Source organism: Chiloscyllium punctatum, chromosome 44, assembly GCF_047496795.1.
Source record: "Chiloscyllium punctatum isolate Juve2018m chromosome 44, sChiPun1.3, whole genome shotgun sequence".
Lineage (NCBI taxonomy): Eukaryota > Metazoa > Chordata > Chondrichthyes > Orectolobiformes > Hemiscylliidae > Chiloscyllium > Chiloscyllium punctatum.
In genome coordinates this window covers 17,749,985-17,777,722 of record NC_092782.1, presented here as the reverse complement: position 1 = coordinate 17,777,722, position 27,738 = coordinate 17,749,985, and the positions used below count along the sequence as shown (strand labels likewise).

Genomic DNA, 27,738 nt, shown 5'->3' with positions numbered 1-27,738 from the left:
TGGAGCTGGACAGTGTGATCAACTATGTCAAAGATTGTGGAGGTCCTAAACAGCATAGTTTGATTTAATGTAACAGAAATTAAGAGAACTGGGTATGGGGAATTTTGAGGTGTTGTGCATCAGATAGTATAGCTATACTATATTTTGTACATTTTGCAGTCCTCCCCTGCACCATAATCTCCATAACACATTTCTCAACTTCAAAAAAATGGAGACTCCAACACTGGTGTTGACGAGATATTTTGGGTCTTCACAGTGGAAAAGATATAACATTTCTCAGACATTTGAAAATCAAGAAGTGAAAGGGAGGGAGGATTTTAAAACAATCCCAGTAAAAAAATTACTGGGAAAGCTATTAGACCATGAGTATGGCAAGTCCTCAGGGATAGATGGCCTGCTACCTCAGGTATCAAAAGAAATTGCTGCAGGGCATATACAGACAAAATTCCTTATATTCTGGAAGGGTCCCAGCAGATGGAAAAATAGACAAATACAACATTATTCAAGAAAAAATAGAGATATAAATCAACAAACTACAGGCCAGTTGGCTTAACATCTGTCACAGGAAAATCGCTAAAATCCATTCTTAAGGAGATTGTAGCAGGACATTGAGAAAATCATAACATGATCACGCAGAGTCAACAAGATTTTATGAAAACAAAGTTGAGTTCAACTAATTTATTAATTTTTTTGAGGCAAACTGGTATTGCAACTTGATAAGGTGCCATATCAAAGATTACTAAATAAAATGAAGTAGCAATGTAGGGGGATGGAGAGAGGGCATATAAAATGGATAAAAGATAGCTTACTTAACAAGAAGCAAAAATACAGAAAATGGGCCTTTTTCGCATTGGTAAGCTGTAACTAGTGGAGTGCAACAGGGATCTGTGCTAAGGCCTTCGCAACTTACAATCCATATCAATCATTTAGATGCAAGGACTGAATGTAAGACAGCTAAATTTGCTGATGACTCCAACAAGTTAGTTGTCAAGGTAAGGAGGAGACCGCAAAGAAGATTACAAATGGACTGTGAGTTAGCAAAAATTTGGCAGATGGAGTGTAATGGGGAGAAAATGTGAATTTGTTCAGAACAGAAAAGCAGGATATTATTTAAGCAGAGAGAGATTGCAGAACTTGGAAATACTGAGGGATCCAGTACTTGAATCCCAAAATGTTAGCTTTGCAGGTATGCCAAGTAATCAGCAAGGTACATGGAAAACAGAAGAAAGGAATTTTACTGCAGCTGCACAGGCCTAGCTTAAACCATGTCTGGAGTGCAAAGTACAATTTTGGCCTCCCTGTTTGAAAAAAGATGAGAAACAGTTCATAGTGGGTTCACCTAGTTCATTGGTCATTTGAATCAATTGAAGGTCACAAGAATGAGAAGTGATCTTATTGAAACACAAATCATCCTGAGGGTACTTGACAGGGCAATTTCCAAGGAGAAATTTCCCTTTGTAGGAGTGACTTGAACCAGGGGACTCAGTTTAATAAGAGGTCTTGCTTTTAAGAGGGAAAAGAGGATAATGTTTTTTGTCTTAGAGTCATTAGTATATGGAATTCTCTTCCCAGAAAAGTGTAGGTTGGGGTCATTGGAGTTACTCAAGGCTGAGTCAGCTGGATTTTAATAGACTGGTGAGTTGAGGATTATGAAGAGCAGCAAGTAAAACAGAACTGAGACCACAAGCAGATCATTCATGATCCTATTGATTAGTGCTGCAATCTTGATAAGCTGCATGGTATCTTCTTGCTTCCAAGTTCTGTGTCCCTAGTTTACTATATTAAAAAAGTGAAATAGAATGGATTTTGTGGTAACTTGCACAGAATGACATGAAATATTAGGTTGTCGATGGGCATGTTGGTCAAGATATCAATGCTTCCGATGTGACTATATCACTATTTAAATAGTTTTGCCAGTCACCACACAGCTGTTACTACATAATTGAAACAAGTGGAGACATAGCTTAATCTGCAAAGCACCATGTTTACTGTACAAACAGACCAATTGTGACAGGTGTCATAGTTTTACTGCCTTTGTTGTGACCAGTGTTGAGAAATTCCTGCAAACTGCTTTTCTAGTTTCAAATGTTAATAGTACAGTTTGGGACTGGCGGATATCTGTTGCAGCTTTCCTTCTGTGTTTTAAATTCTGAGAGTAAAAGGAACATACACAATTTTCCAAAGATTTATAAACAATTTCAAATTCTAAATACAGTACAGCAGCAAAAGCAATTACATGTTGAATTTCAAAGAGCTGTTAGAGGCCCTCAGTAGAGTAATGCCCTGGAAGATTACTAAACAACAGGAATCTTCAATACACTTGGCACCAAAAAGCAAGAAAATTGGCTGATTGACTCTCCCAACAGTTGATCTTGAATTTTTTTTTAAGACCAGACACATTTGTGAACGTTAAAGGTTACAAGAAGAATCTAAACACAAACCAAGGGCTATCATTGTAATAATGACAATGGTAACCCAGAATAGACAAATTCCAATGAGTAAGAAAAATTCCAAAGGATGAACCCACTATCCATGGTTAATTAGATAGGTTATAAAGATAACATCAAACTAATAGGAAAAGCGTATAATTGTGTAAAGACATGTGGCAGGTCAGAGGATTGGGGAAAACATAAAAGAAAGCAAAGAATTACCAAAACATTAATAAAAAGGGAAACGTTAGTGTGAGAGAGCGAACCAGAAATATAATCGAAATAGTAATAATTTCTCCAAATAGAGTCAGAGTCATAGGGATGTACAGCATGGAAACAGACCCTTCGGTCCAACCTGTCCATGCCAACCAGATATCCCAAACCAATCTAGTCCCATTTGCCAGTACCCGGCCCATATACCTCCAAACCCTTCCTATTCATATACCCATCCAAATGCCTCTTAAATGTTGCAATTGTACCAGCCTCCACCACATCCTCTGGCAGCTCATTCCATACACATACCATGCTGTGTGTGAAACAGTTGCCCCTTAAGTCTCTTTTATATCTTTCCCCTCTCACCCTAAACCTATGCCCTCTAGTTCTGGACTCCCCGACCCCAGGGAAAAGACTTTTGTCTATTTATCATATCCATGCCCCTCATAATTTTGTAAACCTCTATAAGGTCACCCCTCAGCCTACGACGCCCCAGGGAAAACAGCCCCAGCCTGCTCAGCTTCTCCCCATAGCTCAAATCCTCCAACCCTGGCAACATCCTTGTAAATCTTTTCTGAGCCCTTTCAAGTTTCACAACATAAAGAAAAGGGTTAACAAAGCGAGCGTTGTATCCTATAGAAAGTGAGACCCGAGAATTAATAATAGAACATATTTTGAATCTGCCTTCACTGAAGAGAATACAAGTAACATTCAGGAAACAGCTATAAATCAAGTAATAGAAGAGAGGGAGGAAGTGGGCAGCACAGTGGCACGGTGGTTAGCACTGCTGCCTCACAGCGCCAGAGACCCGGGTTCAATTCCCGCCTCAGGCAACTGTCTGTGTGGAGTTTGCACATTCTCCCTGCGTCTGCGTGGGTTTCCTCTGGGTGCTCCGGTTTCCTTCCATAGTCCAAAAAAATGTGCAGATTAGGTGAATTGGCCATGCTAAATTGCCTGTAGTGTTCGGTGAATGTAGGGGAATGGGTCTGGGTGGGTTGCTCTTTGGAGGGTCGGTGTGGACTTATTGGGCCAAAGGGCCTGTTTCCACACTGTAAGTAATCTAATCCAAGTCCGAAAAATGACAATCAGCAGATAAGTAGTACTGAGTAAATTGCTGGAACTGTAACAGACAAGTGCCTGGATTCTGATGGAATTCATCCTAGAGTCTTAAAAGCCTAGAGTCTTAAAAGAAGTGCCTAATGAGATAGTTGTGCATTGGTTTCAATTTTCCAAAACTCCCTTGATTGGAGGATAGATTGGCAGATAGTGATTGTATCTCCTGTATTCAGAAAAGGACAGAGACAGAAGCAGGATACTACAAGCGAGTTAGCTTAAGATCTGTCACATGGTAAATGTTAAAAGCTGCTTTTGAAATGGTTATCGCAAGTTTAAGGACTACAGGTAGAGTGTGGATAATGGGGAATCAGTGACTGCACTGTATTTAGATTTCCAGCAGGCATTTGATAAGGTGTCACACTAAAGGTTATCATGAAAAATAAAAGCTTATGGTGTACTGATGTGCATGTTGGCATGGTTTGGCTGGTTAACAGGAAGCATAAAGTAGGCATAAGTGGGTCACTTCAAATTGGAAAGATGCATCAACTGCACAGGGGAATGGTGCTGGGGTATCAACTGCTTATGTTTTATATAAATGACTTAGATGAAGGAACAGAGGATGCAGTTGCCAAATCTGCTGACGACACAGATAGGTAGGAAAGATTAGATTATATCAGATTCCTTGCAGTATGGAAACAGGCCCTGCGGCCCAACAAGTCCACATTGACCCTCCGAAGAGTAACCCACCCAGACCCATTCCCCCTACCATATATTTACTCTTGACTAATGCACCTAACACTATGGGCAATTTAGCATGGCCAATTTACCTGTCCTGCATATTTTTGGATTGTGGGAGGAAACTGGAGCACCTGGAGGAAACCACACAGACATTGGGAAAATGTGCAAACTCCATACAGACAGTTGCCAGAGGTGGTAATTGAACCTGGATCCTTAGAGCTGTGAGGTGCAGTGCCAACCACTGAGCCACGGTGCCACCTGAAAGTTGCAAAGAGGACATAAGGAGGGTACAGATAGATAGATTATGAGAGTTGGTAAAGATGGGGCAAATGAATTACACAGAAAAATGTGAAACAGCACTTTCTGGCAGGAAGAATACCAAAATACATTTGCTCAATGAATCTGAGATTCAGAAGCGTCCTCATGCATTAATAACGAAAGGTTAATATGCAGGTACAACACATAATTAGAAAAGCTAATAGAATGTAATCATTTGTCACAAGGGGAACTGAATGTACAAAAATAGAAGGGTTATATTTTAGTCATACAGGGTGGTGAAGAGACTGCATCTGAAGTACTGACCACAACAGTGGTCACCTCATTTAAGCAAGGATGCAACTGCCTTGGAAGTGGTTCAGAGAAGATTTATGAGACTAATAGCTGGTCTGAGAAAGTTGTCTATGAGGAATGGTTGGTCAGGCTGGACTCGTGATTGCAGATCGCTTGAGTATAAAAGGTTCGAGGGGACTTAAAAAAAGAAAGCAGGAAAGCAAAGAGAATGCACGAGAAGGCCTTAGCTGATCAAATAATGAAAAATTAAAAAGAGATTTTTTTAAAAATATAGAATAAAATAACTATGGAAAGAGCAGGGCTCATTGGGAAGCACTGAGGTAATCTGTATGTTTACCCCAGAAGACGGGATTACAATCCTCATTGAATACATGGCATTGGTCTTCACAATGGAAAGGATGACACATATACATATCAGGGTGGAGGACTGTGAAATATGAGAAGAAATTAGGAGAGAGAGAGAGAGAGAGAGAGAGAGAGAGAGAGAGAGAGAGAGAGAGAGAGAGAGAGAGAGAGAGAGAGAGAGAAAGAAAAGAGGCCTTAAAATTGGATAAATCCACAGGCTTGGATGAGATGTATCCCAACAATTCTGGGAGGCAAAGGAGAAGCTATTAGAAGCCCTAGTTTTAATTTTCAAATCCTCTGCAAGATGCCAGAGGACTGCTAATGTTGTCCCATTATTAAAAAAGGGAGGCAGAATACACCAGGAAATTACAGACTAATCAGTATAACCTTCATGGTAGTAAAATTATTAGAGATAATCTTGAGGGAACAGAATACATCTGCCCTTGGAAAGACACAGATTATCAAGGGTAGTCATCGTGAATTTGTTCAGGGAAGGTCAGGCTTGACAAATCTGATCAAAACTTTTGAGGACATAACTAGGAATGTTGGTGAGGGCAATGCATTTTATTTAGTCTACAAGGACTTAAGCAAGGCTTTTGGTAAGGTCCGTCATGGCAGACTGGTGAAGAAAGGTTGACAGGAACAGGAACCCTGGATGACAAGAGATACTGAGACTAGAAAAAGGAAGCATGGCTCAGGTATAGGCAGCTGGAATCAAGGGAATCCCCAAATAGGAGTTTACTGAAGAAAGAAATCAGGAGGGTGAAAAGGGAGCACGAGATAGCCTTGGCTGAGAAGATTAGGGTGAATCCAAATAGGTACTTTAAGTTTATTAAAGGAAAAAGAATAACTAGAGAGAGAATAGGGCCCCTCAAGGACCAAAGTGGACACGTCTATGACTCTATATATGTGTAGAACCGCAGGAGATGGGTGAGGTTTTCAATGAATATTTCTCCTCTATGTTTACCATAGAGAAAGACATAAAAATTTGGGAGCCCGGGGAAGTTAATGGTGATATCTTGGGGACAATCCATATCACAGTAGAGGTGGTATGAAAATGGATAAATCTCCTGATCCTGACTAGATATATCCAAGAACACAGCAAGAGATCAGAGAAGAAACTGCGTGGGTACTGGCTGATACTTCTGCATCATCATTAGTCACACTGAGGTTCCTGGAAGATCAAAGGGTAGCAAATGTTGTGCCATTTTTCAAGAAAGGCTGCAAAGAAAAACCTGGTAACTACAGACCAGTAAGCATTAACAGCTGTGGTAGGTAAGGTACTTGAGAAGATTCTGAGGGATAAGATATACATGCATTTTGATTCGGAGTAGTCAGCATGGCATTGTGAGTGGGAGATCACGCCTAAATTTGTTAGAGTTCTTTGATGAAGTGACCAGGAAGGTTGATGAGGGCAGGGCAGTAGACATAAAGTCTATATGGATTTCAGTAAGGCCTTTGATAATGTTCCACATGGTAGGCTGCTCTGAAAGGTTAGATTGCATGGAATCCAGGGTGACCTGGCAAACTGGATACAAATTGCCTTGATGGTAGGAAGCAGAGGGTATTAGTGGAAGGATGCCTGTCAGACTGGAGGCCTATGACTAGGGGAGTGCCTTAGGGGTCTGTGCTGGGCTCATTACTCTTTGTTATCTATATCAATGATTTGGATGAGAATGTAGAAGGCACGATTAACAAGTTTGCTAATGACACTAAAATAGGCGGTATTGTGGACAGTGAGGAAAGTTGTCAGAAATTGCAGCAGCACCATGATAAGCTGGGGAAGCAGACCGAAAAATGGCAAATGCAATTTAATATAAATAAAAGTGAGAGTACTTACAATTTGGAAAGTCAAATCAAGGCAGGGGTTTCATGGTGAATGGTAAGGAGTGTGGTGGAACAAGGACCTTGGAGTTCAGGTTCACAGTTCTCTGAAAGTGGAGGCATAGGTAGACAGGGCAGTGAAGAAGGCTTTTGGCACAGTGGCCTCCATCAGTCAGGGCATGGAGTATGGAATTTGGGAAGTTATGCTGCAGTTGTACAGAATGTTGGTGAGGCTGCACTTGGGAGCATTGTGTTCAGTTTTGGTCACCTTGTTATAGGAAGGAGGTTATCAAACTGGAAAAAGTGCAGAAGAAACTTACAAGAAACTTACCATTGACTGGACTCAATGGTATGAGTTATAGCGAGAGGTTGGACAAGCTAAGACCTTTTTCTTTAGATAGATTACTTACAGTGTGGAAACAGGCCCTTCAGCCCAACAAGTCCACAATGACCCTCTGAAGAGTAACCCGCCCAGACCCATTCCCCTACATTTACCCTTTCACCTAACACTACGGGCAATTTAGCATGGTCAATTCACCTAATCGGCACATTTTTGGACTGAGAGGGGAAACTGGAGCACCCAGAGGAAACCAATGCAGACACGGGGAGAATGTGCAAACTCCACAAAGACAGTTGCCTGAGGCGGAAATTGAACCCGGGTCTCTGGCGCTGTGAGGCAGCAGTGCTAACCACTGTGCCGCCCAGCCTAGAAGACTGAGGATGGACCTTATAGAGGTGTACAAGATCATGAGAGGCATGGAAAGGATAAATGCCAGGGATTTTTTCCCAGGGTTGTGGAATTGAGGACGAGAGGGCATCAATTTAAGGTTTGAGTGGAAAGAATAGAATGGAATCTGAGGGGCAACCTTTTTTACAGAGAGGGTGGTACACATGTGGACCTTCCAGCGGAAGTAGTTGAGATGGGTACATTAACAACATTTAGATTAGATTACTCACAGTGTTGAAACAGGCCCTTTGGCCCAACTAGTTCACACCAACCCTCTGAAGAGTAACCCACCTAGACCCTATATTGGGAGGAAACCAGAGCACCCAGAGGAAACCAACACAGACACAGGGAGAATGTCTGTGTAGAGTCTGCACAGTCACCCGAGGCTGGAATTGAACCTGGGACCCTGGTGCTGTGAAGCAGCAGTGCTAACCACTGAGCCACCGTGCCCAAAGGCATTTGGTCAAATACATGGATAGGAAAAGATTAGAAGGATATGAGCCAAGTGCACAAAAATGGATGGACATTTTGGTCGGTGTGGACCATTTTGGGCCAAAGGGCCTGTCTCGGTGCTGTAGTTCTCTATGATTCTGTGAAGTAAGAGCATTGGGATCTCAAGTAACTTGATGGACAGGATCTGAAATTGTAAGATGCAGGATCAGAGGTTAATAGTAGAGGATATTTCTGTGACTGGAAGTCTGTTTCCAGGGGGTTCTGCAGGGCTCAGTGCTGGACGCTTGCAGTTTACGGTGTACATTAATGGTTTTGACCTAAACATAGGGGTTATGATCAAGAAAATTTCAGATGATATGAAAATTGGCAGGCTTGTAATTAATGAGGAGGACAGCCATAAACTGCTGGAGAATATTAATGGACTGGTTGGCTGGGCACAGCATTGAAAAATGGAATTCACTACAGAAATGTGTGATGTTATATACTTGGGGCAGGCTACCAAAGCAAGTGATTACATAATGAATTTTAGGGCTCTGGAAATTAATGAAAGTCAGAAAGACCTTGATTTGCATATCTTCAGTTCCCTGAAGATAGCAGGGAAGGTAATATAAAGGTTTAAGAAGGCATAAAGAATACTTTCTTCTATTCAAGACTTGAGAGTGGTGTATAAGAGTGTAAGGGCCACAAGACAGGGTGGATAGGAAGGCATTTGTTCCATTATTAAAGGGGTCAATAACCAGGGCATGGATTTAAGGTACAGTGAGGTAGAAGGCTAACAGGAGAATTGTTTTCACCCATGAAGGAGTTTGGAATTTCAATCTCCACGGTTGAAAGCAGCAATTGAGTCAGAAACTCTCATAACATTGGTATTTAGATAATTACTTGTATTGCATCCAGGGCTATGAGCCAAAAATTGACTTGGAATATGGGATGAGAGTAATTTGTGACCTGTGCAAGGCCAAATAGCCCCATCAGTATTAGAAGGGTGAAGAAAATTTTGTATTGCATCAGCAGTGCGGTTTAGAAGTGTTTGGCCAAATTACTTTAATACTATGTATCAATGATATTCTTGAAGTGATAGTGAAATGGAGAACAATAGATTCTCCAATGGCACAGTGGCTCAGTGGTTAGCACTGCTGCCTCACAGCACCGAGGACTCGGGTTCATGGGCGACACAATGGTACAGTGGTTAGCACTGCTGTCTCACAGCGCCAGAGACCTGGGTTCAATTCCTGCCTCAGGCAACTGTCTGTGTAGAGTTTTCACATTCTCCCAGTGTCTTTGTGGGTTTCCTCCCACAGTCCAAAAATGTGCAGGTTAGGTAAATTGACCATGCTAAATTGCCTGTAGTGTTAGGTGAAGGGGTAACTGTAGGGGAATGGGTCTGGGTGGATTGCTCTTCGGAGGGTCGATGTGGACTTGTTGGCCGAAGGGCCTGTTTCCACACTAAGTAATCTAATCTAATCTAAAAGTAATCTAACCTAAAATAAACATTTGATGTTTTAACAGGTAAGAAAATTGCTCTTCTCCCAAGGTAGACAGATTTTTAGTTCACCTAAACATTTCTCAAAGGTTAAGAAAGGGATTAACAAAGTTGATTCAGACACGGGTATTCAGTAAGGTTTAAATTCAAGCAATTAAATTGCAACTAGGAGTATCAAAGTAAGGATTTTGCAAAAGGATATAATTGTGAAACAAGCTACTGAAGCATATCACATAAATGGGATAAGTTTTCCGTAAAGTGAAGGTATTGAGGGATTGGGGAAAACAGGAAGGTTTCACCTCAACAGGAAATAGAAGAATTTCCTGTCCCAAAAAAACTCAACCTGTAAAACGATGAAAATTCCCAGAAACATATGCTAAGAATTTGAGTGGGAGGATATCCAGGTTCCAAATTTGGGAACTATGACAGTTTAAACAGGAATTTTATATGACTGTGTGATATGATATGGGTAAACTCTCCTGCTTAATTTAAAACCAGCCACATTGAAAAGAGTTATCCCATATAGTAATCTGTGAAAATTCGATAGGCCAAGAACTAGTTAAATTAAAAATTAACAACTTTATTTCTTAAAGTATAACAGAGAATAATTAACTAATGACTATTTACAATTCCTCCCTCTAACCTATCTTTTACCTTCCCTTCTATAATACTAGTCCAATAAAACTCCCATATAAGATTTACAGAAAAATCCAAATTTTAAAACCAGCCAGCATTCGAATCTTCTCTTTATCTTCATCTGTAAATTGGCTCTCCAGGTCAGTGTTGAAGTTTTTCTCTGTGCAAACTCCTTCTCTGGACAGGTACATCTCAGAGTTCTGACTAGCAGACTACATCTGTTGGTTGGGTGGCAGTTCTCCTCCCAACTGTTCAATTTTCCATAGTCTTATACCCCAAAGCATTGGATTGTGTCATTGACTTTTAAGATTGTCAATATACTCAACTCAAACTTGATTGGAATTTGATATTTTTCGGGGTACAATTTAAACTAATTGGCCTAATTTGAATCTGTTTTATCATTTCCAGGCAACCAGCTACCCCAGTAGATGGAGCACATGTTACATTGTGTCTTATTGAGAACAATTGGTGCTGTCACTGCGAGCTTTTACTCCCTTAAAAAGGTACAGTACACCCGCATTTTCATAACAGTGTGAGACAAATCAAATGTGGTAAAGGGAAACAAGGAACATAGAATTGTTACACAGGGAAGAAATCGAAATAGGTTCCCAATATACAGTGTGGGGAATATTGATCCACAACAACCAAGGAGAGAGTATTTAACCCTAATTGTATTGGATATAAACCACCATTAGCTTGGTGCATACAAATAGAGAAATTAGATACAGCGGCAGGCCACGCTTCCATTTTTGAATTCTGTACAACTCCGTACGATCATGGCTGATCTGGGGTGGTGGTGGTGGCTGCAGAAGAGGGAGGGAGGGAGGGAGGGAGGGAGGGAGGGAGGAAGGGAGGAAGGAAGGAAGGAAGGAAGGAAGGAAGGAAGGAAAGAAAGAGAGAAAGAAAGAGAGAAAGAAAGGGGGGGAAGAGAGAGAGAAAAAAAGGTGGGGAGAGAGAGAGAGAGAGATAGAGCGCGAGAGAGAGAGAGAGAGAGAGAGAGAGAAACTGGGAAAGAGAAAGAGATAGGATGAGCACAGGGAGGGGCTGTACAGGAAACAATAGGGTGTGACAGGAGAGAGGGCATACAAGGGAGAGCGTAAGACAGCAGGGGTGGGGGGTAAGTGTTTTTGAACTTAATTCATTAAAAAAAAGGAATTTGTGGACTCCTGGTAGCATACTTGGATTTTCAGAAAGTTTTTGATCAAGTCTTCCATGGGAGGTTAATTAGTAAAATTAATGAACATGGCTTTGGAAGTAACATACTGGCATGTAGTAATATTGGCTAATAGACAGAAAACATAGATGCAATAAATGGATCATTCTCATGTTGGCAGACTGTGACCAGTATGAAACTGTAAGGCTCAGTAGTGGACCACAGCGATTCAGAACACATATCAATGATTTTGAGGACAGACACAACACATTTCCAAGTTCATGGATGACACAAAGCAAGGTGCATGTGTGCTGTGAGGAAAAGGCAAAGTGCTTTAGGAGGATTTGGACATGATACTGACTGGGCAAGAACACCAGATGAAATATAACATGGAACGAAGGTCAAGAGTATCCACTTTGTAGGAGAAACAGATGTGCAAGAGCATTTCATAACTGGGAAGAGATTAGTAAATTTAAATAAAGAAAGTGACCTGGATATCCTCTTCAATAAGGCACTGAAAACTAACAGACAATGTAGCAAGCAAATGGAAAGTTGATCCTTATGTAAGAGGATTTGATTATAAAAATATCAGAGTCTTGCTTCAATTAGCTAGGAGCTAGATAGACTGCATCAGGACTACTATGTGCAGTCTTGGTCTCCTTAACGTGGAGAAGACTGTATTGCCATAGAGATATTGTGCAACAAAGGGTCACTAGATTTGTTCCTAGAATTATCCTTTGGAGAGAGACTGGGGCAAACTGGGCCATGGGTTCCACAATTTCAAAGAGAGGTGATCTGATTGAAACCTACATATCACTTAAAAGGCATAGAAAGGGTGGATGTTTGCTCTCATTGTGTCTCCTCATTCTATATGTCCCAATCTCAACATAAAGGGAAAGTGCCGAATATCAAGTTATTTTTAACTCAGAAGATTGTGAATCTTTGGTATTCTATAATTTTCGCAGCACTCTGGACTGTCATTGAGCATGTTTACAGAACTGACAGATTTCTATAAACCAGTGAAGTAAATGAATATGATGATAGTTTGGAGGAGGCAAAGAAATTTGAAGTAGATGAGCATTTATGGTTGTACAGGAAGCAGAGAAGACTTAAAGTGTTGAATGGCCGACTACTTCTTCTATATCACCAGGTGATAGCAGGTTAAAGGGGAGAACAGGGTATGGAATGGCAAAGGTTCCTGGTTGTTAGCTAATGTTGTATTGTCAACAGGAAAGCATGTAGATGGATATTAGGGTAGACGAGCTAGATTCACCTTAGGTTAAATAGCTTACTAACACTTGTTACCTTGGTTGACAGGGAAATTATCTCCTGTGGCAGTCCTGACATGCCACGTTTGCAAAAGAAATGGCTACACATACAAATTATCAAAATATATTTGCACATATTCCTGGTCCATTGCTGGTTTTCCTTTTCTTGAACAGTAGCAGTTTGTTCCGTACTGTTCTTGGAATTTGACCCCATGACAATGAATGAATAGTGATTTAGTTCCAAGTCAGGATGATGATTAGCTTGGAGAGGAACTTGGGAATGCTGGTGTTCCCATTGCATCTGCTTCTTTTGTCCTTTGAGATAGTACTGATGTTGAATTTTGAAGGTGATGTCAAAGGAGCTTTGGCGAGTTGCTGTAGTACATCTTGTCATTGGCACACACTACTACAACTGTGCATCAGTGGTGAATGTGGTGCCAATCAAGGGACTCTTTTGTCTTGGATGGTGTCACTTCTTGAGCATTGTTGAAGCTGTACTCAGAAGTAAGTGAAGAGTATTCATCACATTTCTGATTTGTGTCTTGTAGATGCTGGACAGGCTTTGGAGAGTCAGGAGGTGCATTACTCACCAAAGAATTGCTGAGACTGTCAGCAGAGGTACAAAAGTAGTACAGGAGTCTCCCTTGGCTATTCCTCTATCAAATAAAAATACTGTTTTGGGTACCATTAGGGAGGATAGTCTCTCAGAGAAAAATAGAAGTGGTATTCAGATCTTGGGCACCAAGAATGAATCTTATGTTAAGCAGGGTTTGACAAGGTTCAAAAGAGTAACTGTTATAGGGGGCTGAGGCTGAGACTGAGACTGGGACATCATGGCTATTACAGAAACATAGCTGAGGGAGGGATAAGTCTGGCAGCTCAATGTTCCGAGGTTAAATGTTTTGGAAGGAAAGAAAGGGAGGCACGTGAGCAGGGGTAATGATGTTTATGATTTGGTTAAACATTACTGCTGTACTCAGAGTGGATATTTCTGAAGAATCACTGAGTGAAGCTATATGGGTGAAACTCAGAAATAAGAAGGGCTTGATCACCTTGATGGAATTGTACTAGTGAGTTTTGAGAAGATTTGTAGCTCAGGTTGAGATTCTGGATGTAGGTTTGCTCGTTAAGCTGGAAGGTTCATTTTCAGATGCTTCGTCACCATACGAGGTAACATCATCAGTAAGCCTTCGGATGAAGCTCTAAGGAGCAATAAAGTTGAAGTTCCAAATTGGAGGAAGGCCAATTTTGACAATATGAGGCAAGAATGTTTAAAAGTTGGTTGGGGGCAGATTGTCGCGGGTAAAGGCACAGCTGGAAAATGGGAAGCCTTCAGAAATGAGATAACAAGATTCCAGAGACATTATATTCCTGTTTGGGTGAAAGGCAAGGCTGATAGATGTAGGGAATGCTGGATGACTAGAGAAATTGAGGTTTCGATTAAGAAAAAGGAAGCACATGTTAGGTATAGACAGCAGAGATCGAGTCAATCCTCAGGAGAGGAGAAGGCAATAGGAGGATACTTAAGGGGGAAATCAGGAGGACAAAAAGGGAACATGAAATAGCTTTGGCAAATAGAGTTCAGGAGAACCCAAAGGGATTTAAAAATACATCAAGGACAAAAGGGTAACTAGGGAGAGAATAGGGCCCCTCAAAGAGCAGCAAGGCAGTCTAAGTGTGGAACCACAGGAGATGGGGGAGATACTAATTAAGTATTTTGCATCAGGGTTTACTGTGGAGGAGGACATGGAAGATACAGGACGTGGGGAAATAGATGGTGAAACCTTGAAAAATGCCCATATTACAGAGATGGTGCAGCTGGATGTCTTGAAATACATAAAAGTGAATAAGTACCTAGGACCTCACCAGGGATGCCCCAGAACTCTGTTAGGAAGCTAGGGAAGTGATTGCTGGGCACCTTGCTGAGATATTAGGATCACCGATAGTCACAGGTGAGGTGCCGGAAGACTGGAGGTTGGCTAACCTGGTGCCAACCTATTTAAGAAAGGTGGCAAGGACAAGCAAGGGAACTATAGACCGGTGAGCCAGACATTGGTGGTGGCCAAGTTGTTGGAGGGAATTCTGAGGGACAGGATTTACATGAATTTGGCAAGGCAAAGACTGATTAGGGATAGTCAACGTGGTGTTGTGCTTGTAAAATCATGTCTCACGAACTTGATTGAGTTTTTTGAAGAAGCAAGAAAGAGGACTGATGAGGGCATCTATATGGACATCAGTAAGGCGTATGACAAGGTTCCTCTTGGTAGACTGGTTAACAAGGTTAGATCTCATGTAATACAGAGAGAACTATCCATGTGGATACAGAACTGGCTTGAAGGTAGAAGACAGTGATGGTGAAAGGTTGCTTTTCAGTCTGGGGGCCTGTGGCCAGCGGAGTACCACAAGGATCTGTGCTGGTTTCACTTCTTTTCATCATTTATATAAATGATTTGGATGTGAACATAGGAGATATAGTTAGTAAGTTTGCAGATGACACCAAAATTGGAGATGTAGCGTACAGCGAAGGAGATTACCTCAGACTACAATGGGATCTTGATCAGATGGTCAATGGGCTAAAGAATGGCAGCTAAAGAATGGAGTTTAATTTAGATAAACTAAACTGTGAGGTACGGCACTTTGGAAAGGCAAATCAGGGTAGGACTTTCACACTTATTAGTAAGGTCCTGGGGAGTGTTGCTGAACAAAGAGATCTTGGAGTGCAGGTTCAAAGTTCCTTGAAAGTGGAGTCACAGGTAGAACATAGAACATCACAGCACAGTACAGACCCTTCAGCCCTCAATGTTGCATCGATCTGTGGAACCAATCTGAAGCCAATCTATTCTACACGAATCAATTTTCATCCATATGTTTATCCAATGACCATTTAAATGCCCTTAAAGTTGGCGAGTTACTACTGTTGCAGGCAATGCATTCCATGCCCCTACTACTCTTGAAAGAAATTACTTTTGACATCTGTCCTATACCTATCACCCCTCAATTTAAAGCTATGTCCCCTCATGCTAGCCTTCACCATCCAAGGAAAAAGGCTCTCACTGTCCACCCTATCTAACCCTCTGATTATCTTATATGCCTCAATTAAGTCACCATTCAACCTTTTTTTTCTCTAATAAAACAGTCTAGAATCCCTCAGCCTTTCCTCCATACCAGGCAACATCCTAGTAAATCTCCTCTGAACGCTTTCCAAAGCTTCCACATCCATCTTGTAATGCAGTAACCAGAACTTTGCGCAATACTCCAAATGCAGCCACACCAGAGTTTTGTACAGCTGCAGCATGATCTCGTGGCTCCAAAACTCACTCCCTCTACCAATAAAAGCTAACATACCGTACACCTTCTCAACAACCGTATCAACCTGGGTGGCAACTTTCAGGGATCTATGTATATGGACACCGAGATCTCTCTGCTCATCAACACTACCAAGAATCTTACCATTAGCCCAGTAATCATTATTCCTGTTGCTCCTTCCAAAATGAATCACCTCACATTTTTCCACATTAAACTCCATTTGCCACCTCTCAGCCCAGCTCTACAGTTTATCTATGTCCCTCTGTAGCCTGCAACATCTTTCAGCACTATCCACAACTCCACCGACCTTAGTACAAATTTACTAACCTATTTTTCTATGTCACGCCCTCATCTAGGTCATTTATAAAAATGACAAACAGCAGTGGTCCCAAAACAGATCCTTGCAGTATACCATTAGTAACTGAACTCTACGATGAACATTTCCCATCAATCATCACCCTCTGTCTTCTTTCAGTTAGCCAACTGATGGGCGGCACGGTGGCACAGTGGTTAGCACTGCTGTCTCACAGCGCCTGAGACCCGGGTTCAATTCCCACCTCAGGCGACTGACTGTGTGGAGTTTGCACGTTCTCCCTGTGTCTGCGTGGGTTTCCTCCGGGTGCTCCGGTTTCCTCCCACAGTCCAAAGATGTGCAGGCCAGGTGAATTGGCCATGCTAAATTGCCCATAGTGTTAGGTAAGGGGTAAATGTAAATGTAGGGGTATGGGTGGGTTACGCTTCGGCGGGGCGGTGTGGACTTGTTGGGCCGAAGGGCCTGTTTCCACACTGTAAGTAATCTAATCTAATCTAATCTAAAAACTTCTGATCCAAACCGCTAAATCACCCTCAATCCCATGCCTCCATATTTTGTGCAATAGCCTACCATGGGGAATCTTATTAAATGCCTTACTGAAATCTATATACACCGCATCAACTGCTTTAGTCTCATCCACCTGTTGGGTCACCATCTCAAAGAACTCAATAAGGTTTGTGAGGCACAGCCTACCCTTCACAAAACTGTGTTGACTATCTCTAATCAACTTATTCCTTTCTAGATGATTATAAATCCTATCTCATAATCCTTTCCAACACTTCACCCACAATCGAAGTAAGGCTCACTGGTCTATAACTACCAGGGCTGTCTCTACTCCCCTCTTGAACAAGGGGACAACATTTGCTATCCTCCAGTTTTCTGGCACTATTTTATAGGTCAATATGATAGTGAAGAAGGCATTTAGTATGCTTTCCTTTATTGGACAGGTCATTGAGTTGTGAGGTCATGTTGCAGCTGTGCAGGACATTGGTTAGGCCACTTTTGGAATATTGTGTGCAATTCTGGTCTCCCTCCTATAGGAATTTTGTGAAGCATGAAAGGGTTCAGAAAACATTTACAGGAATGTTGCCATAGTTGGAGGATTTGAGCTACAGGGAAAGGCTGAATAGGCTGGAGCTGTTTTCCCTGGAGAATCAGCAGCTGAGGGGTGACCTTATAGAAGGTTATAAAATCATGAGGGACATGGATCGGATAAATAGACAAGGTATTATCCCCAGGGTGGGGAAAGTTCAGAACAAGAGGGCATAGGATTAACAGTGAGAGGGGAAAGATTTAAAAGGGACCACACGGGCAACTTTTTCCACGCAGTGGTGGTGCGTGTATGGAATGAACTGCCAGAGGAAGTGGAGGAGCTTGATCCAATTGCAACATTTAAAAGGCATCGGGATGGGTATATGAATAGGAAGGGTTTAGGGGGATATGGGCCAAATGGGAAGAGATTAATTTCAGATATCTGATTGGCATGGACAGGTTTGACCAAAGGGTCGGTTTCTGTGCTGTACATCTCTAAACCTCTATATGTAGAGAGATCTTAGTTATATACGGTTGTAATAATCAGGGATTTTGACATTCCAAACATCGACTTAAACTGCCATAGTGTTAAGGGCATGGATGGTGAGGAATTTGTTAAATACGATCCAAGAAAATTTTCTTTATTAGTATGTTGATATATCTACAAAAGTAGCAAAACTTGATCTTCTCTTGAGAAATAAAGTAGGGTAAGTGACTGGGCGTGGAACTTTGGGACCAGTAATCATAATCCTACTAGTTTTAAAATAGTTATGCAAAAGGATAGGCCTTGTTTAAAACTTAAAGTTGTTAAGTGGAGTAAGGCAAATTTTGACAGCAAGAGGCAGGAAGTTTCAAAATTTGATAGGGATAGTGTTGCTCATAGGTAAAGGGTCTACTGGCACGATGAAGGTTTCCATAGTGGAACAGCAAGTGCTCAACAACAAAATGCTCTTGCTAAAGTGAAGGGAAAGACTGGTAAGAATAGGGAACAATACATGAATAAAGATATTGAGGCCCTGGTCAAAAATAAGAAGGAGACATTTGAAATCTGAAAGAATTTAAGCATTGTACAGGCATTCTTAAAAGGGAATTCAGGAGGAATAAAAGGGGATGTGAGCACCTTGGCAGATAAGGATAAGGATAATCCAAAGACATTCAAAATTATGTGAAGAGCAAACAGGCAACTAGAGAGAGAACAGGGTCCCATAAAAATCAATGAGGTTATCTCATTGTGGAAGCACAGGAAATGGGAGAGATACTAAATGAATATTTCACACCAGTTTTTACTGTGGAGAATAACAAGGAGGCTAGGGAACTTGGGGAAATAAATATTGATGCCTTGAAAACGTCCACATTACAGAAGGGGAAGCGTTAGTCTTCTTAAAAAACAAAGGTGGATAAATCTCTGGTGAGATGTTAAGGGATTAATTTGCTCTGCTATCCTTCAAGAAATTGGATGCCCCGGGTTAGGGTGGTATGTTTCTCTGTCTTGCAGATACAATGTAAAAACTTAACATTGCCCTCTCCTACTATTCAGAGTAAATTTACATTATCATCTCCTACTATTCAGAGTAAGTTTACATGATCATCTCCTATCCAGGATCAATAAGATTACTACAGCTAAAATTCTGATTACCGCCTGCAATTAAAAATAACCACTTACACCAGATCTTGCCATTAAGGAAGATCTAAATTACATTGTTTGTGGAGATAATCAGGTCACTGCATTGTGTCTTGAATGGCATGTGACGGTGGGGAGTGGCTGGGGGTTGTCTTGTGGGCATTACTGACTGCAATGTGAAATCTTGTATTGTATAAAGGAAGAGCTGTTCCCTTGTTCAGACAGCCTTGCTTGGCATGCTTTGCAAGCACTGCGAAGAATGTTAAGTGATCCTCCATAAGCTTGTACTTGCTTAATAAATTTTGACTGTTCACAGAAGTTGGTGTATTGTAATTGCATCAAGCGTGTAAGAATCTCAAGAAAAAGAACCTAACACTGGGATCTGATCAACTGCATCCCAGGATGTTGTGAGAGGTTAAGGATGAAATTGCAGGGCACCTAGCAGTGATATTTGTATCATTAACAGCCATGGGTGCGGTGCCAAAGGTGGTTAATATTGTGCCTTTATTTAAGAAACACTGCAAGGAGAAGCCTGGGAACAACAGACTGGTGAGTTTGACATCAGTGACGGGTAACTTGTTGGAGGGGATTCTGAGATAGGATATAAATGCATTTAGTACATAGAACAAATGTAGCACAGGAACAGGCTCTTCGGCCCACTATGTTGTGCCAAACATGATACTAAATTAAACTAATCCCTTCTTCCTGCCCTTGGTCCATATCCATCCATTCTTTGGATATTCATGTGCTTCTGTAAAAGCCCCTACTGTATTGGCTTTCAGCTCCACCACCTCCCCTGGCAGCACATCCCAGACTCCTACCAATCTGTGTAAAAAGACTTGCCCCCTCTCACCTTATATGCATGCCCCTAGTTTTAGACATTTCAACTCTGGGAAAAAGATTCTGACTGTCAACCTTATCTATGCAATTTAAAGACCTCTCTCAAGTCTCCCCTCAGCATCTACTACTCCAGAGAAAAGACCTTGGATTTTTCTAGCCTCTCATTATGGCGCATACCCTCTAATCTAGGCAGCCACTTTGGGCGGCACGGTGGCACAGTGGTTAGCACTGCTGCCTCGCAGCGCCGGAGACCCGGGTTCAATTCCCGCCTCAGGCGACTGACTGTGTGGAGTTTGCACGTTCTCCCCGTGTCTGCGTGGGTTTCCTCCGGGTGCTCCGGTTTCCTCCCACAGTCCAAAGATGTGCAGGTCAGGTGAATTGGCCATGCTAAATTGCCCGTAGTGTTAGGTAAGGGTGAGATGTAGATGTAGGGGTATGGGTGGGTTACGCTCTCGGCGGGGCGGTGTGGACTTGTTGGGCCGAAGGGCCTGTTTCCACACTGTAAGTAATCTAATCTAATCTAATCTAAACCTCTTCTGTACCCTGTCCAAAGCTTCCACATTCTGCCTGTAAATACGACGATCAGAATTGAACGCAATACTCTTAAACGTGGCCTGACCCAAGTCTTATAAAGTTGCAACATGACATCCTGACGCTCTTACTCAATACCCTTCCCAATAGAGGCAAGCATGCCATATGCCTTCTTTACTACCCCATCTACTTGCATGACCACTTTCAAGGAGCTATGGAGTTGAATCCAAAGAACCTGTTGGACATCAAATTTGTTCAGGGTCCTGTCATTAACTATATACTTTTCCTTAACATTTGTTTTCCCAAAGTGCAGCACCTCACACTCTTCCCGATTAAACTCCATTTGCTATTACTCCACCCTTATTTGCAACTGATCTATATCCAACTGTATCTTTTGACAACCTTCTGTTTTATTTGGATAAATGCAAGATATTGCATTTTGGTAAAGTGGACAAGGACACAGCTTAATAGTAGGGCACTGTCTAATTCCTAGGGGTTCAGGTATACAGTTACAACATTTAATAAACATTTGGACAGATTCATGAATAGGAGAGATATAGGCCAAACTCAGGCAAGCAAGACTAGTTTAGTGCGGAAAACTTGTGCGGCATCGACAATCTGGACAGAAGGGTCTGTTTCCATGCTCTCTGACTTAGTCTCTAGCCTGCTCTTGTAGCCGAAGAACTTCATATGGAGGGTCAAGTAATATTTCTAGTCATTATAACCCTCCATAATGTTGATTGGGGGAGGATTCAGTGATAGCAATGTTGCTGAATACCAAGGGAGATGGTTAGGCCCTTTCATGAGGAAACCAGACATTGCAGAGTCCTGAAGGATTCCCATAATGGAGGATGGTGAGTGTGAAGTCTCCCCCTCCAGCAAGTAATTGTCCATCATCATTCATTATTGGATGTGCCAGGATTGCAGAGTTTGCAGAGATCAGTTGGTTGTGAAATTGCTATGCTGTGTCACATGCTGTCCCATTGTTTGGCATACATGTAGTTTTGTGCTGTAGGTTCATTCATCAGGTTGTCACCTAATTTTTAGGCTTGCCTGAAAATACTCCTGATATGCTATCCTACACTCTTCAGTGAACTAGGGTTGACCCATTGGTTTTATGTTAATGATAGAGTAGGACACATGCCAAGTTGCATACTGTGGTAGAATATAAATCTGATGCATCTGAAGGCCCACTGTGCATTATGACGGCCCAGTTTTAAGCTGCTAGATCTATTCTGAATCTGATTTAGCACAATGGTATTGCCACATAACACACTGGAGAGCATTCTCAGTGTGAAGATGGAACTTTATCTTCACTAAAGCAAATGTAATTGAAAAAAAAATCCCTTTTCTAATTAAAGCAGAGTTCTGGTAACGTGTGCACATTCAATCCACAATGTCAGAGCACAACAGAATTAACAAAAAGGATGCAATGACATTAAATGATAATAATACAAACTATAAAATTAAAATTTACTGTTATAGGAATACAAACTTTATTAACTTTTAGTAATACATAGACCAGTCTCAAATATCATAACAACATGTTATTGAAAAGAGTTTGACATTCTCTGAACATTAATTATTTGACTGCATGATCTTCCAACCATACATTTCTTCTGTTAACATGACTGCATCATTGTCTAACTTCACCCTACCTTTGCACATCTTCGGAAATCCTTTCCCATACCTATGTTGTGGTTCTGTTCGCCGAGCTGGGAATTTGTGTTACAGACGTTTCGTCCCCTGTCTAGGTGACATCCTCAGTGCTTCGGAGCCTCCTGTGAAGTGCTTCTGTGATCTTTCCTCTGGCATTTGTAGTGGTTTGAATATGCTGCTTCTGGTTGTCAGTTCCAGCTGTTCGTTGCAGTGGCTGGTATATTGGGTCCAGGTCGATGTGCTTATTGATTGAATCTGTGGATGAGTGCCATGCCTCTAGGAATTCCCTGGCTATTCTCTGTTTGGCTTGTCCTATAATAGTAGTATTGTCCCAGTCGAATCCATGTTGCTTGTCATCTGCGTGTGTGGCTACGAAGGATAGCTGGTTGTGTCGTTTCGTGGCTAGTTGGTGTTCATGGATGCTGTCTTACTGTTTGCCCTATGTAGTGTTTTGTGCAGTCCTTGCATGGGATTTTGTACACTACATTGGTTTTGCTCATGCTGGGTATCGGGTCCTTCATTCTGGTGAGTTATTGTCTGAGAGTGGCTGTTGGTTTGTGTGAGTCCTAGTGGTCGCAGTAGTCTGGCTGTCAGTTTGGAAATGCTCTTGATGTATGGTAGTGTGGCTAGTCCTTTGGGTTGTGGTATGTCCTCGTTCCATTGTCTTTCCCTTAGGCATCTGTTGATGAAATTGCGCGGGTATCTGTTTTTGGCGAATACATTGTATAGGTGTTTTTCTTCCTCTTTTTGCAGTTCTGGTGTACTGCAGTGTGTTGTGGCCCTTTTGAATAGTGTCTTGATGCAACTTCTTTTGTGTGTGTTGGGGTGGTTGCTTTTGTAGTTCAGGACTTGGTCTGTATGTGTGGCTTTTCTGTATACCTTTGTGATGAATTCTCCGTTAGGTGTTCTCTGTACCATCACGTCTAGGAATGGGAGTTGGTTGTCCTTTTCTTCCTCTCTAGTGAATCGGATTCCTGTGAGTGTGGCGTTGATGATCTGGTGTGTGTTCTCTATTTCTGTGTTTTTAATGATTACAAAGGTGACCCAGAGTTTGGGTTGAATTTGCGGTAAGACTGTTTGTTCTAATCTTTGCATTACCACTTCTGCTATGAATCCAGAGATGGGTGAGCCCATGGGTGTGCCGTTGACTGAGGAGGTCACCTAGACAGGGGACAAAACGTCTGCAATACAAATTCCCAGCTCGGCGAACAGAATCACAACAATGAGCACCCGTGCTACAACTCTTTTCACAAACTTTGAATTCCTATACCTATAATTGACAATTATAACGTCAAATTTTAGATGTTCAAATTAAAAGATGAAATATTACTAGCTTTTTGTAAATATACCCTTTTTTTGCCTTTTTTGTTTCCATTGATTATTTTCAGTAAAGGCTGAAAACAATCAAGATATTCTGTGTGCAATGAAATCTGGTTTTAACGATTTTAAGAAGACGTTCTGCTTGAATTATGACGACAACGATGTTCACTAATAAAATGATGGTGTGCACAAAGAAACTGCTGCTCACGCAATCCTCTGAAATGAGATGTTATTAATTTCTATACATTTTATAGTAAATGGAACAGTCACTAGACTAAAGCAAATTGACAGATCAGATCAACCAAATATCTTTGTAGAAAGTTAAAGGACTAACACAGTATAACAAGGTGTTATACAGCAGCTTTGAACTTTGAAACTGGACTTCTCATTTGAATGATAAAGACCAAAAAGAAACAAACTAGCGCTTACCTCCAACACCAGTTCTTCATCAAACTCTTCACCAGCCGCCATTGAAATGGATGAATGCAATCAGAGGTGAGAGGAAGGAGTGTGTCGCGCTGAGGACGGTGGGAGTTGTAGTCTAACTGTGCAGTTTAAACTTCAGAAGTGCTACGACTGGGGGACACAGGAACTACAAACTATCCCATGAAGCTTTGAAGGGGTGAGCAAATGCTTGTGCGACGCTGTCAACCTTGAGAATCAGGGCCAACCGTTGGAGGAGGCGCGCGCTCGCGTGTGCGCTGCGGCTGGTGTCGCGAGGGGAAGCACGCGCGTGCGCGCCCTGCTGTATGGTTGTTCGTCGAGCCGCAGGGGGCGTCTCAGTCAACTAGAAGACGGACGGTGAATTTCAGAGTGAGGGCGAGGGGAAACAAAAAAAACAACACCTTTCTGCGTGATATGTAAATATTATTAGTTTGTGGTGCAGCTGGCACCGGTCGGTGTGGTCGGGCTGATGTTGTAGCCGGATGAAGTACGCTCCGATGGCCCGGGAGCGGTAGGAGCGCACGGTGTTCCCAGTATGAGCGCAGGTGAGCCTGTTCCCCGCTGTAGTCGCGATCTGGACCCGGTTCCCGCCGACCCGGTTATGTTTTTTTGCTGTTGCTGTTGCTGTTGTAGTAATGGCAGATCCGTGCTGCCTCTTGAAAGAAGTGAAGGAAGCGGTGATTTCGGCGGCGTTGCTGCTGCCTTGAGAAGGTTGGGGGGAGGGAAGGGAAGGCTCCTTGATGTCTTCATGTCCTGAGCAAGGCGGTCAGGTTCTCTCTGACTCTTTCTCGCCTGCATCGATCTTAATCCCATTTTACTTCGTGTTTCTTTTTGGAGGGGTGATGGTGGGGAGATTGTGTTGAAGCTGCGAGTTAATTGGTAGCGAGGTGACACAATCTTCTCTTCATGGTGGAGGAAACCTTTTTTCCCCCCACCTGCGAAATATTTCAATCGGTTAAAAACTATAGCTATCGCTTGTGCAAAGATAAATGACTGGAATTTTTTTCCTCCCGTGCATACTTGTCATTTTAATGGTTTGTTCGATCACTGAGATTATCAAAGACTTTGTGCCCAAATTTTCAGTGGGTGGATATTTCCTTCTGAAATACTAGGATGGGGGGGGGGGGGGAACGACTGATTGATTTATAGCCAAGCATTGGCCACATAAGTTCCCATCTGTCGCCTTCGAAAACACCAGCCCTGTCCCAAATTTATCTTTCAGTGCAGTAAGTTCCAACCAGCATCAGCTGCACGGGATCCTTTTGTGCCAGAGTATGTCTGGTTTCGTATCCAGTTTACACGCTGTGGTAGGATTATGTTGCGAAAAATAACTGCTCTTTCAATTGTTACATCTAGTTCTAAAAGGAGTTTTCCCGATGTAGTTAACGCAAGTATGGGCCGTCGTTGATAACTTTCAGACGACTATAGTGTGATTCATGTAAACTCAAAATGGTTGAATGTCGGCCACTATTGATAGTTTTCTAGAGAGCTAACGTTTTTTTAAAAAAAATAAAATTGATGTCAACTGCTGTAAATAACGCTACATTCATACTGGGGCTTCCACGTCCTGTATTTTGCAACTCAGTAAGTCTGAATTTCTTTGGCTTTGAATGACATGTATTCCTTTTGTTTTTGTGACATCTGGTTTATATCTCCGAACTGTTTATTGTTAGGGAGCTCTGATTTTTAAGTGGACTGTTCTAAAAGTAGTAATTGATTTAAGTTTCTGAGGAGCAGCTGTGTCTTTGACACTTGCGGTGGTCTGGCTGTTCAACCCTGAATTTAAGATGCTTGCTTTTATTGCGGTGACCATCAGTTTAATGCCTGGTCACAGCTGACACTGAGATCCATTCTTTAGTGTTCAATGAAGTTCTGTTTGTTCTCAGACTGGCAATTGTTAATCTCAAATTTCTGGGAGCCTCAAAACAGATTTAAGCGGTAAAGACTTGAGTTTAGTTTCTTGGATTACTAAAAAGGTTCTTAGAAAATTGCTAGTTTTCCTAAAACACTTCATTAGCTGAGGTGCGCTATTAATTAGAGCAGCAACGATTAAACCTTTATGTTCTAGTCATATGTTGTTTGAGAATTACATTTCTTTAGATCTGTTTTAATGGTGTAAATTATTAAGATAATATTTGGGTAAACCGTTTTTACAGAAAGACTAAGAAGGTTTCTTTTGGTGTTAGGTGAAAGTGAGGACTGCAGATGCTGGAGATTAGAGTCTCCAGTGGTGCTGGAAAAGCACAACAAGTCAGGCAGCATCCGAGGATCAGGAGAATCGCATTTCGGGCATAAGCCCTTCATGAAGAATTCCTGATGAAGGGCTTATGCCCGAAACGTTGATTCTGCTGCTTCTCGGATGCTGCTTGACCTTCTGTGCTTTTCCAGCACCACACTTTCGACGACTTTTGGTGTTAGTTCTTCGATTACTTCTAATTTAGCTGGGTCAGTGAAAGAACTGTGACTGTTCAATTTTGCACTGGGTAATTGAATGGAAAATTGGGGGGCTGCTGTTTCCCCTTGTGGTTTGTATTCCGCAACTCTTGCCTGGAAGTGTATGGACAGACTGAGTTCATATATTGCCATATGTGTAGAATTATCACCTGGACAAGCTGCAAGAAAGACCAGCACCCACTGAATCATTTAGCATATCCAAAGGAAGGAGAAGGATGCAAATAAGTTATACTTTTTGAAAAAAATTCATTTCGTACAACAGGTAACAAAGTGCCAGCAGATTAAGTTTTTCTGTAGGAAGCAGAGAGTATTCCTGTTAATTAATTTGAAGTTAAACCTATCTGCATGGCTTTCTAGGAATGCAACAGAACAAACCCATTTTCCTATGTTCTCACTTTTTCTCTTAGTTACGGTATTTTCTCTCTGAATTGGCCTTGGAGCCTAACTATGTATTCTGCTTCAGAGACTGCTTCTAGTAACTTTTTGCACCATCTGCCACCCTTCGCAAACAAGGGTTCTAGCTGTTTCTCTACCGACTGTTATTTACTAATGTTCAATTTGTGTTCCCTAGATCTTTTAATAAATAGTTGGAATTACATTTGTGTAAATTCCTTTCTCTTACATCAACAGCATAACTTCAATTAAAAGTAGAAAATGCTAGAAATGCATCAATTTCTAGCAGTTAGTTCGTCTTTCAGATGAGATCCTTCATCAGAATATTACATGTTGATTGGCATATTCTGCAGTTCCAGCATGGGTTCTCATTTTAGTTGCAACCATTATATATTCCGTTTGTCAACCCTACATTTATTTGGTTTACAATTTATCTGATGAAGGTAGTCAAACTTGCAAAGAAGATGGTGGAGTTTCAGTTTTTTACTCATTTGTGGGATGTAGACTCACTGGTCAGCCAGCATTTGTTGCTCGCCCCTAGTTGCCTTTGAGAAGGTGGTGATGAGCTGTCTTCTTGAATCACTGCAGTCCATCTGCTGTGGGTTGACCCACAATGCCATTAAGGAGGGAATTTCAGGATTTTAACCCAGCGTAAGTGAAGAAATGCAATATATTTCAACAGGTTTATTTGGAAGTCCTAGCTGCACCTTCATGAAGGAGAAATAAACCTGTTGGACTATAACCTGGTGTTGTGTGATTTTTAACTTTGTTCAACACTGGCACCTTCACATCAGTATATTTCTAAGACAGGGTGATGAGAGGCTTGGAGGGGAACTTGAAAAGTGGTAGTATTCCCAAATATCTGATGCCTTTGTCTTTCTAGATGGAAATGGTCATGGGTTTGGAGGGTGCTGTTGAAGGATCTTTGAG

At 41.7% G+C, this 27,738-nt stretch overlaps 2 protein-coding genes across 4 annotated transcripts in view; one reads left to right on the top strand and one right to left on the bottom strand.

The window, feature by feature from the left end:
- The window catches only part of vezt (vezatin, adherens junctions transmembrane protein), a 108,976-nt gene extending 84,927 nt beyond the window's left edge, over positions 1-24,049 (bottom strand). For all 3 annotated transcript variants that reach the window (XM_072562385.1, XM_072562387.1, XM_072562386.1), the window contains exon 1: positions 23,947-24,049. In XM_072562385.1, the coding sequence (XP_072418486.1) occupies positions 23,947-23,988 (42 nt within the window). In that variant the 5' untranslated portion in view covers positions 23,989-24,049. The remainder of the gene's footprint in view (positions 1-23,946) is intronic.
- Positions 24,050-24,251: 202 nt separating this feature from the next.
- The window catches only part of fgd6 (FYVE, RhoGEF and PH domain containing 6), a 143,686-nt gene continuing 140,199 nt past the window's right edge, over positions 24,252-27,738 (top strand). Inside the window, exon 1 of the mRNA XM_072562384.1 lies at positions 24,252-24,506. Coding sequence (XP_072418485.1) covers positions 24,497-24,506 — 10 coding nt within the window. The 5' untranslated portion in view covers positions 24,252-24,496. The remainder of the gene's footprint in view (positions 24,507-27,738) is intronic.